The 16,560-nt window shown below is 42.6% G+C and overlaps 1 protein-coding gene across 2 annotated transcripts in view; it reads right to left on the reverse strand.

The window, feature by feature from the left end:
* Window positions 1-16,560, reverse strand: part of LOC139368339 (mitochondrial carrier homolog 1-like) — a 31,865-nt gene continuing 15,305 nt past the window's right edge. The window contains exons 9-13 of one of the 2 annotated variants that reach the window (XR_011626949.1): window positions 14,734-14,781; window positions 14,466-14,533; window positions 5,486-5,567; window positions 1,215-1,290; window positions 944-1,071 (exon numbers count right to left, since the gene is read on the reverse strand). Coding sequence is in view for 1 of the 2 variants with exons in the window: in XM_071107101.1 (XP_070963202.1) it covers window positions 997-1,071; window positions 1,215-1,290; window positions 14,466-14,533; window positions 14,734-14,781 (267 nt within the window). In the remaining variant the exon portion in view is untranslated. Of the gene's footprint in view, window positions 1,072-1,214; window positions 1,291-5,485; window positions 5,568-14,465; window positions 14,534-14,733; window positions 14,782-16,560 lie in introns of both variants that reach the window. The other variant, XM_071107101.1, reaches the window with a different exon arrangement.

Raw genomic sequence — 16,560 nt, forward strand, 5'->3', positions numbered from 1 at the left:
GTTTGACTGGTAATGGGGACATGTAAATGCCAACAAAATAACTTTTTGGTCAGTGTGGTGTGTGTAACCTTTATTTAACTAGGCAAGTCAATTAAGAACAAATTCTTATTTACAATGACAGCCCGGGCGACACTGGGCCAATTGTGCGCCGCCCTATGGGACTCCAAATCACGGACGGATGTGATACAGCCTGGATTCGAATCAGGGACCATAGTGACGCCTCTTTCACTGAGATGCATTGCCTTAGACCACCGTGTCCATGTGTGTGTGTTAACTATTTACCTGTACTAGAGTGCTTAAAAGGCCGCTAATTTCTTAAAATATCGGTATCGTTTTTTTTGGCAAGGAAAATATTGGATATCGGTATCGGCCAAAAAAGTAATATCGGTGCATCACTAGAGAGCACTCCAGTTTTGTGGGTGTTTGTGAATCGGTATAATTATTGGGTAAAGCACTTCTGATAGGAGGCAAATGAGCACTTTCGAATGCAACCATATATCATGCTACTACTAGTGAGACCCTTTGAAAAATAAACATTTGGCATTTTTTCAATAGATGGAAATCAACTATCCAATTTTAAAGCCTACATAGAACTTAATTAAACTGTGGCCTATAAATATGGCAAAATTAAGTCATAGATTCAAATAAATAAAAAAATAGTGCAACTTTGCTGGTATAGTAAAAGGAGATTATACCCTCAGCATTCAACCAAGACAAAATATATTGGATATAATTTGATTTGTTCACATTAAGTCTCACTCCTCCGACCTCTTGCTTTTGAGTGGCTACATTATTATTTAGATTAAAAACAAGATTAACAAAACTCTTAATTTGTAAGTAACTTTACTTCAGTAAAACACCTAGCCCATTGATAACATGCTGCTCCGGCTTTATCCAATGGGGGGTTTAAGGTGAGGGGGTGGTTGTACATTGGTCTCACTGAGGTACCGGTTAGGAAGGAGAACAGTGGCACAGGTTGTGCGGTGGTTGATTTTATCACTCCTCAGTCAAAGCCATCCCTGTCACAGGCACGCGGCGATAAAAGAAGCTGGATCCTCGGAAGAGATGGCCCTAATGGTTGAGAAATAAAAAGACAGTTTCAGACATGCACTACCAGAGAAAACAATCACACACACACACACACACACACACACACACACACACACACAGATGAGTGTGTTCCATTTGCTCCAGATGAATGAGCGTGACTGTACCTCGTGGCTCAGATGAGCCCAACAGTGGACCCAGGACTTAAAGATGGGAGAGTTAGGGGGAAGACCAGCCACCAACCTGTGAACACACAAGACAGAGATCCATTATAAGCTGAACCCACAAGCTAACACTTCATGTTATTTGTCTCTCAAACAAACACATTCAAACTGTATCCTATTATTTTGTGATATATCAAGTCTATACTTTGATATGAAAGTCGTGACAGATACACCATTATTCTCAAATGGCACCAACTATAGGACAGTTAAGTACAGGTAACAGACAGTAACAAGGCCATGTGGTACTTTCTATTGTTGTACTCTTGACTTAAATCAAATGTGCTTCAGTGAGAGATCACTGACCTGGGTATGCTTGGAAACCTTATAAATTGAATCTAGTTATTCAAATATGCAATGTAATAACAAATGATGCATGATGTTGAGTAATCTTAAGTCAAAACTTTAACTAGGCCACTCAGAAACATGCAATGTCTTGGTAAGCAGCTCCAGTGTATATTTGGCCTTATACAACAGGTGGGTCTGATGCTGATTGGTAAATAGGCATTTTAACGTCATAGATTTAGCCGGTGGTAACTTGTGGAAGACACTGACGTTAAAATGTCTATTTACTATTTTCGATCTGACTGCGCAATCCACTGTCTCATCGGACCAGCCAAGTAATTTATAAACTTAATCTCCACTATAAAAAGCATCTAGACATTATCTCACATTTCTCTTAGACTAGTTTTCAACAGCAGAGATTTGTATAAACCTTGCTGTCTGTCTCTCCGACATTTGCAACATTGTTTCAATATTCAAATTCGACCTACAGCTGTCCCATAGTAATGAACATGTCTGTAGTCGGGACGAGAGACAGGCAGGCAGCGTTTCTCAGCCAGTCGAAATCATGAATCAGCTGGCATTAGAGCCAACCAGGTTCAATGTTAGCTAGCTAACATTAGGCTATAACTAGCAATGCAAATGGCTCTGAGATAAGAATAATATAACAACTACACAGATCATACACATAACGTTAGCTAGCTAGCCAGACAGCTAACGTTACCTAGCTAACAGTACACTAACTTGAAATGAAAACAACTTTGACAAAATTAGAAACGTGTAATATCTGAAAATGTAGCTAGCTAGACAATTATACATGGATGCTTCTCCCTCTCTGTCACGGATGCCATTGTTGCCTTTAGTTTGAAGATGTAATCCGGAGACAGGTGTTTTATACAACAGCCTTCTGTGTGTTCTCTTTATTGACTCTGTCTGCATATTTGCAATCAAACGGCAGAATTTTCTCCATCTCCTCAGCTATCATACTCTAATTCCACTGATTTCAAACTTATGCCGTTCTGCTACGTAATATATTTTTAAAAAGCCGCTTTAGAAAGAATTACCTACACATACTGACCAGCTCATGTTATAGACAGAAGCATGCTACATGGCAGGCCAATCCGAACTCATCTCTCAGCATGTTCCAGAAGGCATGTCTGCGTTCGTCTCGGGTCTAACAACACCCATGTCAATCTATTCTCCAAACACCGGCTTCTCTGGCATTTTCACTTAATTGTGTTTTAGGTTATTGTCCTGCAGAAAGGTGCATTTGTCTCCCAGTGTCTGTTGATAAGCAGACTGAAGAAGGTTTTCTTATAGGATATTGCCTGTGCTTAGCTCTATTCTATTTATTTTTATCTTAAACTCACTAGTCCTTGCCAAGGAAAAGCATACCCATAACATGATGCAGCCACCACCATGCTTGAAAATATTAAGAGTAGTACTCAGTGATGTGTTGGATTTGCCCCAAACATAACACTACATTTTTATTGCAAACAGGATGCATGTTGTGGAATATTTTTATTCTGTACAGGCTTCCTTCTTTTCACTCTGTCATTTAGATTAGTATTGTGGAGTAACTACAATGTCGTTGATCCATTCTCAGTTTTCTCCTATCACAGCCATTAAACTCTGTAACTGTTTTAAAGTCACCATTGGTCTTATGGTGAAATCCCTGAGCAGATTCCTTTCTCTCCGGCAACTGAGTTAGGATAGACGCCTGTACCTTTGTAGTGACTCTGTATTGATACACCATCCAAAGTGTAATTAAAACTTCACCATGCTCAAAGGGATATTCCATGTCTGCTTTAAAAAAAAAAATCCCATCGAACAATAGTTGCCCTTTACGAGGCATTGGAAAACCTCCCTGCTCTTGGTGGTTGAATGTGCTTGAAGTTCACCTTAAGGAATTGTTACATATAATTGTGTGTGGGGTACAGAGATGGGGTAGTCATTCAAAAATCATGTTAACTACTATTATTGCACACAGTTCATGCAACTTATTATGTGATTTGTTAAAGTTATTACTCCTGAACTTATTCATGCTTTCCCAAAACAAAGGGGTGGAATTCTTATTCACTGTAGACATTTTTTATACATTTGTGAAAGTCCACTTTGATATTAAGGGATATTGTGTGTAGATTAGAGACACAACATTTCAATGTAATCCATTTTTAATTCAGGCTGTAACACAACAAAATGTGATTTGTTTCAGGAAACTAGGCGTACTAGGGTCACTACTTCACAGGAGAGCCATGCTTCTGTCTATTTGAGCTGGTCAGTAGGTGTCTAACGCAGCTATAAAAAAAAAAGGTATATATATATATTATAGCAGAACCGTATAAGTGTTGCTCTCCACTTTTGAAATCAGTGGAATAAGAGTATGATAGTTTAGGGGATGGAGAAAACACCTGTCTCCGGATTACATCTTCAAACTAAGGGCAAAACATTTGTATTTTTAGCTATTATGGATCCCCATTAGCTGCTGCCAAAGCAGCAGCTACTTTTCATGGGGTTCAGCGAAATGAAGGCATCCCTGACAGGGAGAAGCGTCTATCCATGGTGTATATGGGCAAGATAGTCTAGCTAGCTACATTTTCAAATATTACACGTTTCTAATTTTGACAGAAAGTAATTTTCATTTTAAGTTTAAAGTGGCTGGCTCGCTAGCTAATGTTACGTGTATGATCTGTGTAGTAATATTATTTGTATATCTCAGAGCTATTTGCTTTGCTAGTTATAGCCTAATGTTAGCTAGTTACAATTGAACCTGGTTGTTTAGCTAACTGCAGATTCATGCAGGGTAGTAACGTCATAGTAGCATACATTTCTTAACAAAAAATACTCCACTATGCAAGTAACCATTGCAATAGAATGTCACTGTGACAACTGTTGATAGACGTAGCTGGTAAATTCGCTCTGGCTATCTACTCCGATTTCAGAGCACTCTCGTCTGTGTGTGCCAGAGAGCAGAATAACTGACAAATTTACAAACGCTCAACATCTGAATATGGCCGCTGTCAGTAAACGTTGGCAAAAAAGCGTAAATTGTTGCCAGCAGCACAGTTGCAGTCACCAACACTGGATAACATAAAAACAGCCTAACCAGCTCTGCTAGGGTGAGTAAAATGGTCAGTGAGCTGTTCTCTCATTTGTGTCTGGAAGTAGCTAGCATGCTAGCCAACATTTGCCAGTTAGCTTGGGTGCTTGACTACTGCTGTTAGGACAGAATGCTTGGATCAACTCTTAAAGAGATGGGTGTGGCTAAAGCTTAAGAGGGTGTGTACGATGCTGAATGGGTGTAGACAAAGAGCTCTCCAGTAGGTACCAAAACATTCAAAAGTGAGGTTACAAGTTTATCAACTTTCAAAGCAGAAATGCTTTCCCCTTGTTCTTCAACTGTAGTGTATGATTGACCATTTTCTAGCTCTCTACTTTAATCCAACGTAAAAAAAAACGATTTCAATTTTTTTTGTACATATTACTGAATTGAGACGGTCAGTCACAAATGTGGGAAAAGTCAAGGGGTGTGAATACTTTTAAGGTACTATATTCAAATCGGTTCAAGTAAGATAAGTGTTTTGACTTTATGAATACAAAGTAACTTGTTTGTATGTGCATTTTTAGATTACATTTTACACCAAAGTCAAAGGCAGCAGTTTTGTGATCTCAACCATTTTTGTGATGGAAAGGACAGTTCTGTGTGAAGACCTAACGAGGACAAATAAAATCTCCCGGCAATACTGATATGCTATTCTTCATAACCAGTGACCAAAACAATATTGGAATTATGCAACATGCAACAGACGAATGGCCATGTCAACCTATGATGTATTTTGACTTGAAAGCTTACATAGTCTGCTCCTATGGAATATTTCCAGAGACTAATTTGTCAACAGGAACCTCATTTTGATCTCAGCTATCCTTCTTCACACCTAAATGTCCCCTTCATTTCAACAAGAGCAGCATGTTTGCCATCTCGTCACGATCGTATTCTTCCACGATGTGTCCATCAATCTTGAAGGAAAGAGAAAAGATTCATACTTATCAAGCAAAATATAATAAAATAAAAAACAAAATTCAGTGGGGCAAAAAAGTATTTAGTCAGCCACCAATTGTGCAAGTTCTCCCACTTAAAAAGATGAGAGGGGCCTGTAATTTTCATCATAGGCACACTTCAACTATGACAGACAAAATGAGAAAAAAAATCCAGAAAATCACATTGCAAATAAATTCATACAAATTGTGGTGAAAAATAAGTATTTGGTCACCTACAAACAAGCAAGATTTATGGCTTTCACAGGCCTTCTTTAAGAGGCTCCTCTGTCCTCCACTCGTTACCTGTATTAATGGCACCTGTTTGAACTTGTTATCAGTATAAAAGACACCTGTCCACAACCTCAAACAGTCACACTCCAAACTCCACTATCGCCAAGACCAAAGAGCTGTCAAAGAACACCAGAAACAAAATTGTAGACCTGCACCAGGCTGGGAAGACTGATGTGATTTTCTGGATTTTTTTTCTCATTTTGTCTGTGATAGTTGAAGTGTACCTATGATGAAAATTACAGGCCTCTCATCTTTTTAAGTGGGAGAACAATGATGGTGGCTGACTAAATACTTTTTTGCCCCACTGTAAGCCCCAACTAAAGAGAAAATTCTACAAAACGAAACTTCTGTTCGTTTTGGGCCAATCATTGTATTCTCAACCTCTTCGCATTTTCATAAAAATAATGAATGACTAATTGCAAAACTGATGAACATGTTGCTACTACTTTGAACAGCTTTTGGGTCACGTGTGTTCACAAGTCTACGAAACAAAACAAAAAAGAGTATTGATATGAAAATGAATCGCTGAATTTCCAGCCACATTTCTTGGAGAATTCAAAAAACGAGTGGGTAAGTGCATAATCTTTTCACGATTATATAAATGGCCTACGATTATATAAGGGTGGCTACTTTGAAGAATCTCAAATATAAAATAAAACTTTATGGGTTACTACATGTTTACATATTCGTTTTTTCATAGTTTGTCGTCTTCACTATTATTCTACAACGTAGTTAATGCCCTCCCAGGCCCACCCATGTTTGTGCCCCTCCTCAGTCATTAGAAATCCATCACTTATTTCACTCTAACTCAGTAAAATCTTTCAAACTGTTGCATGTTGTGTTCATATTTTTGTTCAGTATAGCTAGCAAGATATATTGATATTGCCAGATACAGCTAGCATTAGCTAATGGTTGCTTCACTTTTCCCAGCGACCATTTTGTACCTAAATATTTTGCTGTGTGACCTGCAATTTTTTATTTAGGAGCACCATTGTGCCTAGAACAATACAAGATTCTAGTATTTAATATCTCAAATATTTCTCATGGTGCTTCTAAATTTCCTTGTGTGTGTGCCAAGGGCTGTGGCAGGGATTATCAACTAGACTAAGCTGCGGGCCAATTTTTGTCTTGAGCGAATGGCCGGAACATACAGTTGAAGTCGGAAGTTTACATACACTGAGGTTGGAGTCATTAAAACTCGTTTTTCAATCACTCCACAAATTTCTTGTTAACAAACTATAGCTTTGGAAAGTCGGTTAGGACATCTACTTTGTGCATGACACAAGACATTTTTCCAACAATTGTTTACAGACAGATTATTTCACTTATAATTCACAATTCCAGTGGGTCAAAGTTTACATACACTAACTTGACTGTGCCTTCAAACAGCTTGGTGCGGAAAGTGCGAATCAATCCCAGAACAAAAGCAAAGCTCCTTGTGAAGATGCTGGAGGAAACAGGTACAAAAGTATCTATATCCACAGTAAAAACGAGTCCTATATCGACATAACCTGAATGGCCGCTCAGCAAGGAAGAAGCCACTGCTCCAAAACCGCCATAAAAAAGCCAGACTACGGTTTGGAACTGTGCATGGGGACAAAGATCATACTTTTTGGAGAAATGTCCTCTGGTCTGATGAAAGAAAAATAGAACTGTTAGGCCATAATGACCATTGTTATGTTTGGAGGAAAAAGGGGGAGGCTTCCGCCCAAACTCTGTACGCCATGGGCTGTCCAACCCTATTCCATCAGCTACCCAGTGCTTAATTTAGGAAACCAAATGAAATCTGTTTGGGAACATAGATAGTAACATGTTTTCACAACAAAACATAAACTCAGCAAAAAAAGAAATGTCACTTTTTCAGGACCCTGTCTTTCAAAGACAGATCTTCATTGTAAAGGGTTTAATTAAACACCGTTTCCCATGCTTGTTCAATGAACCATAAACAATTAATGAACATGCACCTGTGGAACGGTCGTTAAGACACTAACAGCTTACAGACGGTAGGCAATTAAGGTCACAGTTATTAAAACTTAGGACACTAAAGAGGCCTTTCTACTGACTCTGAAAAACACCAAAAGAAAGATGCCCAGGGTCCTTGCTCATCTGCATGAACGTGCCTTAGGCATGCTGCAAGGAGGCATGAGGACTGCAGATGTGGCCAGGGCAATACATTTCAATGTCCGTACTGTGAGACGCCGAAAACAGCACAACAGGGAGACGGGACGGACAGCTGATCGGCCTCGCAGTGGCAGACCATGTGTAACAACACCTGCACAGGATCGGTACATCCGAACATCACACATGCAGGACAGGTACAGGATGGCAACAACAACTGCCCGAGTTACACTAGGAACGCACAATCCCTCCATCAGTGCTCAGACTGTCCTCTATAGGCTGAGAGAGGCTGGACTGAGGGTTTGTAGGCCTGTATTAAGGCAGGTCCTCACCAGACATCACCGGCAACAACGTCACCTACGGGCACAAACCCACCATCGCTGGACCAGACAGGACTTGCAAAGAGTGCTCTTCACTGACGAGTCACTGTTTTCTCTCACCAGGGGTGATGGTCGGATTCGCATTTATTTATTATAAGGAATGAGCGTTACACCGAGGCCTGTACTCTGGAGCGGGATCGATTTGGAGGTGGAGGGTCCGTCATGGTCTGGGGCAGTGTGTCACAGCATCATTGGACTGAGCTGGTTGTCATTGCAGGCAATCTCAATGCTGTGCGTTACAGGGAAGACATACTCCTCCCTCATGTGGTACCCTTCCTGCAGGCTCATCCTGACATGACCCTCCAGCATGACAATGCCACCAGTCATACTGCTCGTTCTGTGCGTGATTTCCTGTAAGACAGGAATGTCAGTGTTCTGCCATGGCCAGCGAAGAGCCCGGATCTCAATCCCATTGAGCACGTCTGGGACCTGTTGGATCGGAGGGTGAGGGCTAAGGCCATTCCCCCCAGAAATGTCCTGGAACTTGCAGGTACCTTGGCAGAAGAGTGGGGTAACATCTCACAGCAAGAACTGGCAAATCTGGCGCAGTCCATGAGGAGGAGATGCACTGCAGTACATAATGCAGCTGGTGTACACACCAGATACTGAATGTTACTTTTGATTTTGAACCCCCCTTTGTTCAGGGACACATTATTCCATGTCTGTGGAACTTGTTCAGTTTATGTCTTGACAGTGAGAGGATGTTTCTTTTTTTGCTGAGTTTATTTCACTAAACCTTTGACAGCCCCTCTGCGCACAAATGAAAGGAATAAAGGAGCGAGAGGTGGTGATGGAAACGCATGGTGCTGCGATATTCTGTATAGCTAAAGATAAATTGTCACCCAATTAATTGTGGAAATATAAAAAATTACTAGGCTGTTCAAAATTGCCCTGCACAATCAATGAACCAACTGGCTATATGTTCTCTCCCAGACTCGTGGACAGAAATGTTGAAGCATAGCATCAGGTAACCAGTCCATCCAGTGTGCATAATAATATAGTCCACATTCAAAGGGGATTACTCTAATTTTTTACATTTTGTAGTATAGGCTAGACCAATTATGTGCCAAAGACATCTTAAATCCGTTTTGTGTTATATGTTTATGCCAAGTGTAATATGTGGTAGGCTATGTATTGTTGGGCTTGGGGTGTGTATGTATATGCATAAACTCTAATATGCATATGGAGTTTTGAAATAACCGTCACCTTAGAAAGCTGTCCATTTCGTTGTATTAGGCTTTGAAACATCCACAATGACCATGTTTTACACTCAGTTTCAACCTGCTGTTGAACTTTTCTTCCAATTTATCATCACAGTTAGCTGAGTTTTACTAGGGTAAGTTGGCAGCGTGAGTGAAGGAGGCTTTGTTGTGAAATAGAAAGCCGATTCTAGATTTGATTTTGGATTGGAGATGTTTTATATGAGTCTGGGAGGAGAGTTTACAGTCTAGCCAGACACCTAGGTATAGTCGTCCACGTATTCTAGGTCAGAACCGTCCAGAGTAGTGATGCTAGTCGGGCGGGCGAGTGCGGGCAACGAACGGTTGAAAAGCATGTATTTGGTTTTGCTAGTGTTTAAGAGCTGTTGGAGGCCACGGAAGGAGTATTGTATGGCATTGAAGCTCGTCTGGAGGTTAGTTAACAGTGTCCAAAGAAGGGCCAGATGTATACAGAATGGTGTCGTCTGCGTAGAGGTGGATCGTTGATATATTCAGAGAAAGTGTCGGCCCGAGAATTGAACCCTGTGGTACCCCCATAGAGACTGCCAGAGGTCCGGACAACAGGCCCTCCGATTTTACACACTGAACTCTGTCTGCGAAGTAGTTGGTGAACCAGGCGAGGCAGTCATATGAGAAACCAAGGCTATTGAGTCTGCCAATAAGAATACGGTGATTGACAGAGTCGAAAGCCTTGGCCAGGTCGATGAAGACGGCTGCACAGTACCGTCTTTTATCGATGGCGGTTATGATATTGTTTAATACCTTGAGCGTGGCTGAGGTGCACCTGTGACCAGCTCGGAAACCGGATTGCACAGCGGAGAAGGTATGGTGGGATTCGAAATGGTCAGTGATCTGTTTATTAACTTGGCTTTCAAAGACTTTAGAAAGGCAGGGAAGGATGGATATAGGTCTGTAACAGTTTGGGTCTAGAGTGTCACCCCCTTTGAAGAGGGGGATGCCCGCCACAGCTTTCCAATCTTTAGGGATCTCGGACTAAATAAAAGAGAGGTTGAACAGACTGGTAATAGGGGTTGCAACAATGGCGGCGGATAATTTTAGAAAGAGAGGGTCCAGATTGTCTAGCCCAGCTGATTTGTACGGGTCCAGGTTTTGCAGCTCTTTCAGAACATCTGCGATCTGGATTTGGGTGAAGGAGAAGCTGGGGAGGCTCGGGCAAGTAGCTGCGAGGGGTGCGGAGCTGTTGGCCGGGGTTGGGGTAGCCAGGAGGAAAGCATGGCCAGCCGTAGAGAAATGCTTATTGACATTTTTTATTTTCGGTGGTGACCGTGTCGCCTAGCCTCAGTGCAGTGGGCAGCTGGGAGGAGGTGCTCTTGTTCTCCATGGACTTTACAGTGTCCCAAAACCTTTTGGAGTTAGAGCTACAGGATGAAAATTTCTGTTTGAAAAAGCTAGCCTTTGCTTTCCTGACTGACTGTGTGTATTGGTTCCTGACTTCCCTGAACAGTTGCATATCGCGGGGACTATTCGATGCTATTGCAGTCCGCCACAGGATGTTTTTGTGCCGGTCAAGGGCAGTCAGGTCTGGAGTGAACCAAGGGCTATATCTGTTCTTAGTTCTACATTTTTTTAAATGGGACTTTCTTATTTAAGATGGTGAGGAAATTACTTTTAAAGAACAACCAGGCATCCTCGACTGACGGGATGAGGTCAATATCCTTTCAGGATACCTGGGCCAGGTCGATTAGAAAGGGCTGCTCGCAGAAGTGTTTTAGGGAGCGTATGACAGTGATGAGGGGTGGTCGTTTGACCGCGGACCCATAGCGGATGCAGGCAATGAGGCAGTGATCGCTGAGATCCTGGTTGAAAACAGAGAGGTGTATTTAGAGGGCCAGAATGATATCTATGAGGGTGCCCATGTTTACAGATTTAGGGTTGTACCTGGTGGTTTCCTTGATAATTTGTGTGAGATTGAGGGCATCTATCATAGATTGTAGGACTGCTGGGGTGTTAAGCATATACCAGTTTAGGTCACCTAACAGAATGAACTCTGAAGATAGATGGGGGGCAATCAATTCACATATGGTGTCCAGGGCACAGCTGGGAGCTGAGGGGGGGTCTATAACAGGCGGCAACAGTGAAAGACTTATTTCTGGAGAGATTCATTTTTAAAATTAGAATCTCAAACTGTTTGCGCATAGACATAGGAAAGTATGACAGAACTTTGCAAGCTATCTCTGCAGTAGATTGCAACTCCTCCCCCTTTGGCAGTTCTATCTTGAAGGAAAATGTTGTAGTTGGGTATGGAAATCTCAGAAGTTTTGGTGGCCTTCCTAAGCCAGGATTCAGACATGGCAAGGACAGACATTGGGGTTGGCGTAGTGTGCTAAAGCAGTGAGTAAAACAAACTTAGGGAGGAGGCTTCTGATGTTAACATGCATGAAACCAAGGCTTTTTCGAATACAGAAGTCAACAAATGAGTGCCTGGGGACACTGTGTTAGCCTCCACATCACCCGAGGAACAGAGGAGGAGTAGGATGAGGGTATGGCTAAAGGCTATCAAAACTGGTCATCTGGTGCGTTGGGGACAGAGAATAAAAGTAGCAGATTTCTGGGCGTGGTAGAATAGATTCAGGGCATAATGTGTAGACAGGGCTATGGCAGGGTGCGGGTACAGCGGAGGTAAGCCCAGGTACTGAGTGATGAAAAGAGAGGTTGCATCTCTGGACATGCTTGTTATACTGGGTGAGGTCACCGCATGTGTGGGAGGTGGGACAAAGGAGATATCTAAGACATGTACAGTGAGACTAGGGACTCCGCAGTAAACTAAAACAATGATAATTATCCTAAACAACAGTATACAAGGCATATTGACATTTGAGAGAGCAATCATGTGTTGATTGGGAGAGCTAGCTAAGTCAACAACGGGTAAGACAACAACAGCTAAGTCAACAACAACAGGTAAAATGGCGATGAATGGGCAGAGAGGGTCAGTTAACTACACACAGGGCCTGAGTTCAGGGTTAGGGCCGACAGATAAACAAAGGTAAACAAAGTGGAGTACCGTGATAAACGAACAGTCCAGCAGGCATCAGCTATGTACCCAAGTGATCATAGGGTCCAGGGGACAGCAATAGATGAAACAGGGAAGCAGCTAGGTAGTCGTTACTATGCTAGCACGTGGGAGTCACGGCGTTTAAAGTTAGCAGTCCAGGGTAAGTAGAAGCGTCTGCTCTGTCGTCCGGCAAAGGCCGGTTGAAGGCACAGCTGATGGAATTACGTCTGCGGAACAGTCGTGGTGGTACGGCGGGGCGCCGTGTCGACGAAGGGACCGGTCCAGATGGCGTAAGAGGTATTGTAGCTGTGGGAATTTAGTTTGCTAGCCGGGAGATGCGCCTGGCTAAGGGCTAGCTTCGGGGCTGGGTCACTCAGTTGAAGATAGCTAGCTGTGATGATCAATGGTCGGCAGGAATCTGGCATTGTAGTGGAGAAAAACAGTCCGAGGCTGGCAGGTATTATCCAGGCTAAAAAAACGTCTGGTGCCTGAGCAGAGGGTAAAGGCCACTAGCAGTGGCTAACAATGACTAAATGGCTAGTAACTTTTTTTTACCTGACTGGCTTTTCAAAGAAAATCAACAAATGTGCATACGCGAGGCTCTGATCTGAACTGATCTAAAAAGCGCAAATCACTCTGGGATGATTGAAAGACAGCTTGTCCGCCAATAGAATTCTACTCCTTTGCGCTCTGACTCTGCCTACAACAAAATCAGACTCAATCTTGCAAAGTTACGGCCTGGCATTTCTTCTGCGCGGAAGTCCTGGAGAAGGTGCGCACGCAGCTTAGAGGGTGCATTGGTCTTAAACGCTTTACCTTTCATAAAGATATATTTTTTTAATGAATGAGTGAATGACTAAATGCAAAACCGATGAACATGTTGCCACTACCGTGAATGATGCATGCCTACTTTTGGCTCACGTGTGTTGACCTGCTCAGCAGCTATGCTACTAAACTACTAAAACAAGTAGTGATTTAAAAATGAACCGCTGAATTTTCACGCACATTTCTCAGAGGATGCGAAAAACTTGCGTCTTATAAATGGGTAAAGTTCATATATATAATTTCAACTCTCTCTTTCCCTTCCTTCAATCTTTTGACCCCATCCTTTCCCAAACCCTTCCAAATCACAAGGCAATATGCTTTACCTCATCTTTACCAGAGCCAGTTTGCCTACTAATCTCACCGCAACCCCCCTCCAGGTCTCTGATCACTACTTTGCTAAATGCTCAAACCCCTGCAACTTATCCAGAACGCTGCAGCCCACCTGGTTTTCAACCTGCCCAAGTACCCTTCATGTCACCCCGCTCCTCCACAAACTCCACTGGCTTCCAGACCATGGTTCTTGCCTATGGAGCAGCAAGAGGAACTGGCCATCCCTACCTTCAGGCTATGCTCAAACTCTACACCCCAACCCGAGCACTCCGTTCTGCCACCTCTGGTGTATTGGCCCCTCCCGCTCAGCCTTGCCAAGCTCTTCTCTGTCCTGTCACCCCAATGGTGGAACCAGCTTCCCCCTGAAGCTAGGAGTCCCTGCCCATCTTCCGAAAGCACCTGAAACTTTACCTCTTCAAAGAGTATATTAAATAATTTACATTTTAGTAATTTAGCTCTTGTCCAGAGCGAATTACAGGAGCAATTAGGCTTAAGTGCCTTGCTCAAGGGCATAGACAGATTTTTCATCTAATCGCCTCTAGAATTCGAACCAGCGACCTATCAGTTACTGGCCCAACGCTCTTAAACGCACGGCTCCTCCAAAGCATGCACGTTTTTGTAGTGCTCCGGTAGTCTGGAGTTGAAAACATTTATACTTTTTTAAACAGAAAAAAAAACATGGGTGTGATCCCAGCCTTACCCACAGTTGTTAACTGCCATTAGGTCTGCCACCAGCATAAATGGGTACGTCAACACACTCACTGCAATCTGGAGACAGGGGTAGGGAGATCAAACACGGGAAAATAAGATGGACACAAGTGCTGTAGTTGCAACACCATCAGATAAACAAAGTAAAAGGAGGCTTTTAGAGATAACCTAGGGAAACACATATTCAAAATATCCTCACCACATTTCAGTTTCAGAAAAATGTGTACAAAGACATGTAGAGGTTGTGCAGCTTAACTTACCCCCATCACAAACTTGGTGTAGCTTCTCACTGCTGGGGCTTGGCTGAACTGCAGAAAAGTGTGAGAGGGAAGCATTTACAAAATAATTGTGTTAAGACATAATTTTCTTGCACAAAACACTGTTTTCCAACACATGATATCTTCTGATGACTGGCTCTGGGGCATCTGCCCTGATCTGTTAGATATTGAACCGGTGTTGAGAGACTAGATGCAAACTGGCTACCCAGTCATCACTGGATTTACCAGATCCTCCAGCCCAGTGTTGAACTGCCAAATATCAACCCCTACCCTGTACCCCATCGTCATTGGGTTTACCAGACCCTGCCTCAGAAGGATCCAAGGGAGGCCTTGAACCATGGACCATCACCCTCCAGTATCAACCTCATACTTATTGTGCATATGTGCACATTCATTTTAAACAGAATAGCATGACGATCTTAGAGATCATGTGCTGGAAAACAGTATTTTCATGACGGAACACTGTAGATAACCAACATAAGTGTTTAACGTGATTTTTGAATGACTACCTACCTCATCTCTGGTGCTCTCTAGCTAAACCCACTTCCTGTTGAACGCGGACCAGCTCTGTTTGTTGTTTTGGAAAGTTTTGAAAGTCTCTGAAAAAGTGTTCTATTGAAAAAGCTTGGTAACTAGCAAGCTACCTTTTGAGTTTGGATCCCATGACGCGGTTGGCATCAGTTGCTGGGACCGCTGCTATCTGTCCAGGGTTCCTGCCAAACATGGGTCTGAGGAGCTGCTTTTTTGTGGCTGTCTAGATCTATGCTGTTTGTTTCTGTTTCCATCTTCCCTGCGACCTGCCCTGACTGGAACTGCGAGGAGTAACAGCGTAGCCTACGTTGGTAACATGACCAAAGCCGGTGGTACCATTGAGGACAGTGGTGTCTCTTTACTACAGGTGAAGGTTATTTTAAACAAACAAAAATCATTCTATATGCAGTTGTTACAACAAGAAAATAGATTCAAGTGTTGTGTGAAAATACTGGTGGAGTCTACTAATAAAACAAATGGATGACCTGACCAGAGGTCCAGGACCTGAAGAACAGTTTGCAGTTCCCCCAGGGTCAGCTCATTAAGTTTAAACAGGAGAACGGCAAGAAGACAGCGATCTGTAAGTCATTGAGGGAGGACATCAGTTCTATATGTGAATCCATGACAACAATGATAGAGAAATCAGATTATCTCGAGGGACAATCGAAGAGGAACAAGATTGTTGTGGACGGAATTGCAGCGTCTGAGGACAAAGTGAGGGAAATGATCTTGGAGAAACTGAAGATGGACCACAGGAAGATTGAGGTGGAGTGCACCCATGGGACATTAAAACCCACCAACGACCCTAGTGACAGGCCCAGGCAGATAGTGGTCAAGTTACTGAGGTTTAAGGACAAGGTAGCTGGTCTGGAAAGAGCCAAGAACTTGATAGGAACCGACATCTTCCTCAACGAGGAATATCCTGAAGCTGTGCGCTAGAAGAGGAAAGAACTGATCTCAGCCATGAAAGCTGCCAGAGTGCGTGGGGACATTGCTTACATCCACTATGACAGGCTCATTGTCCACCATCCCTCCCAAAATCCTGGAAGGGATGAGAGAGCCAAGCCTGTGCGTTCGTAGCTTCAGCACACACACCAACTGATTAATGGACTGCTGAATGTTAGTTTTTTTCTCTTGCTTTGTTTGCTATTTTCCAAGTTTAGTCTATCTCTTATAAGCTACCCGGGAAAGGGCAGAAAATGGCCCATATTAATATATGTAGCCTTAGAAACAAGGTTCATGAAATCAATAACTTGTTAATATCAGATAACATTCATA

This window comes from Oncorhynchus clarkii, chromosome 16 (assembly GCF_045791955.1).
Source record: "Oncorhynchus clarkii lewisi isolate Uvic-CL-2024 chromosome 16, UVic_Ocla_1.0, whole genome shotgun sequence".
Classification (NCBI taxonomy): domain Eukaryota; kingdom Metazoa; phylum Chordata; class Actinopteri; order Salmoniformes; family Salmonidae; genus Oncorhynchus; species Oncorhynchus clarkii.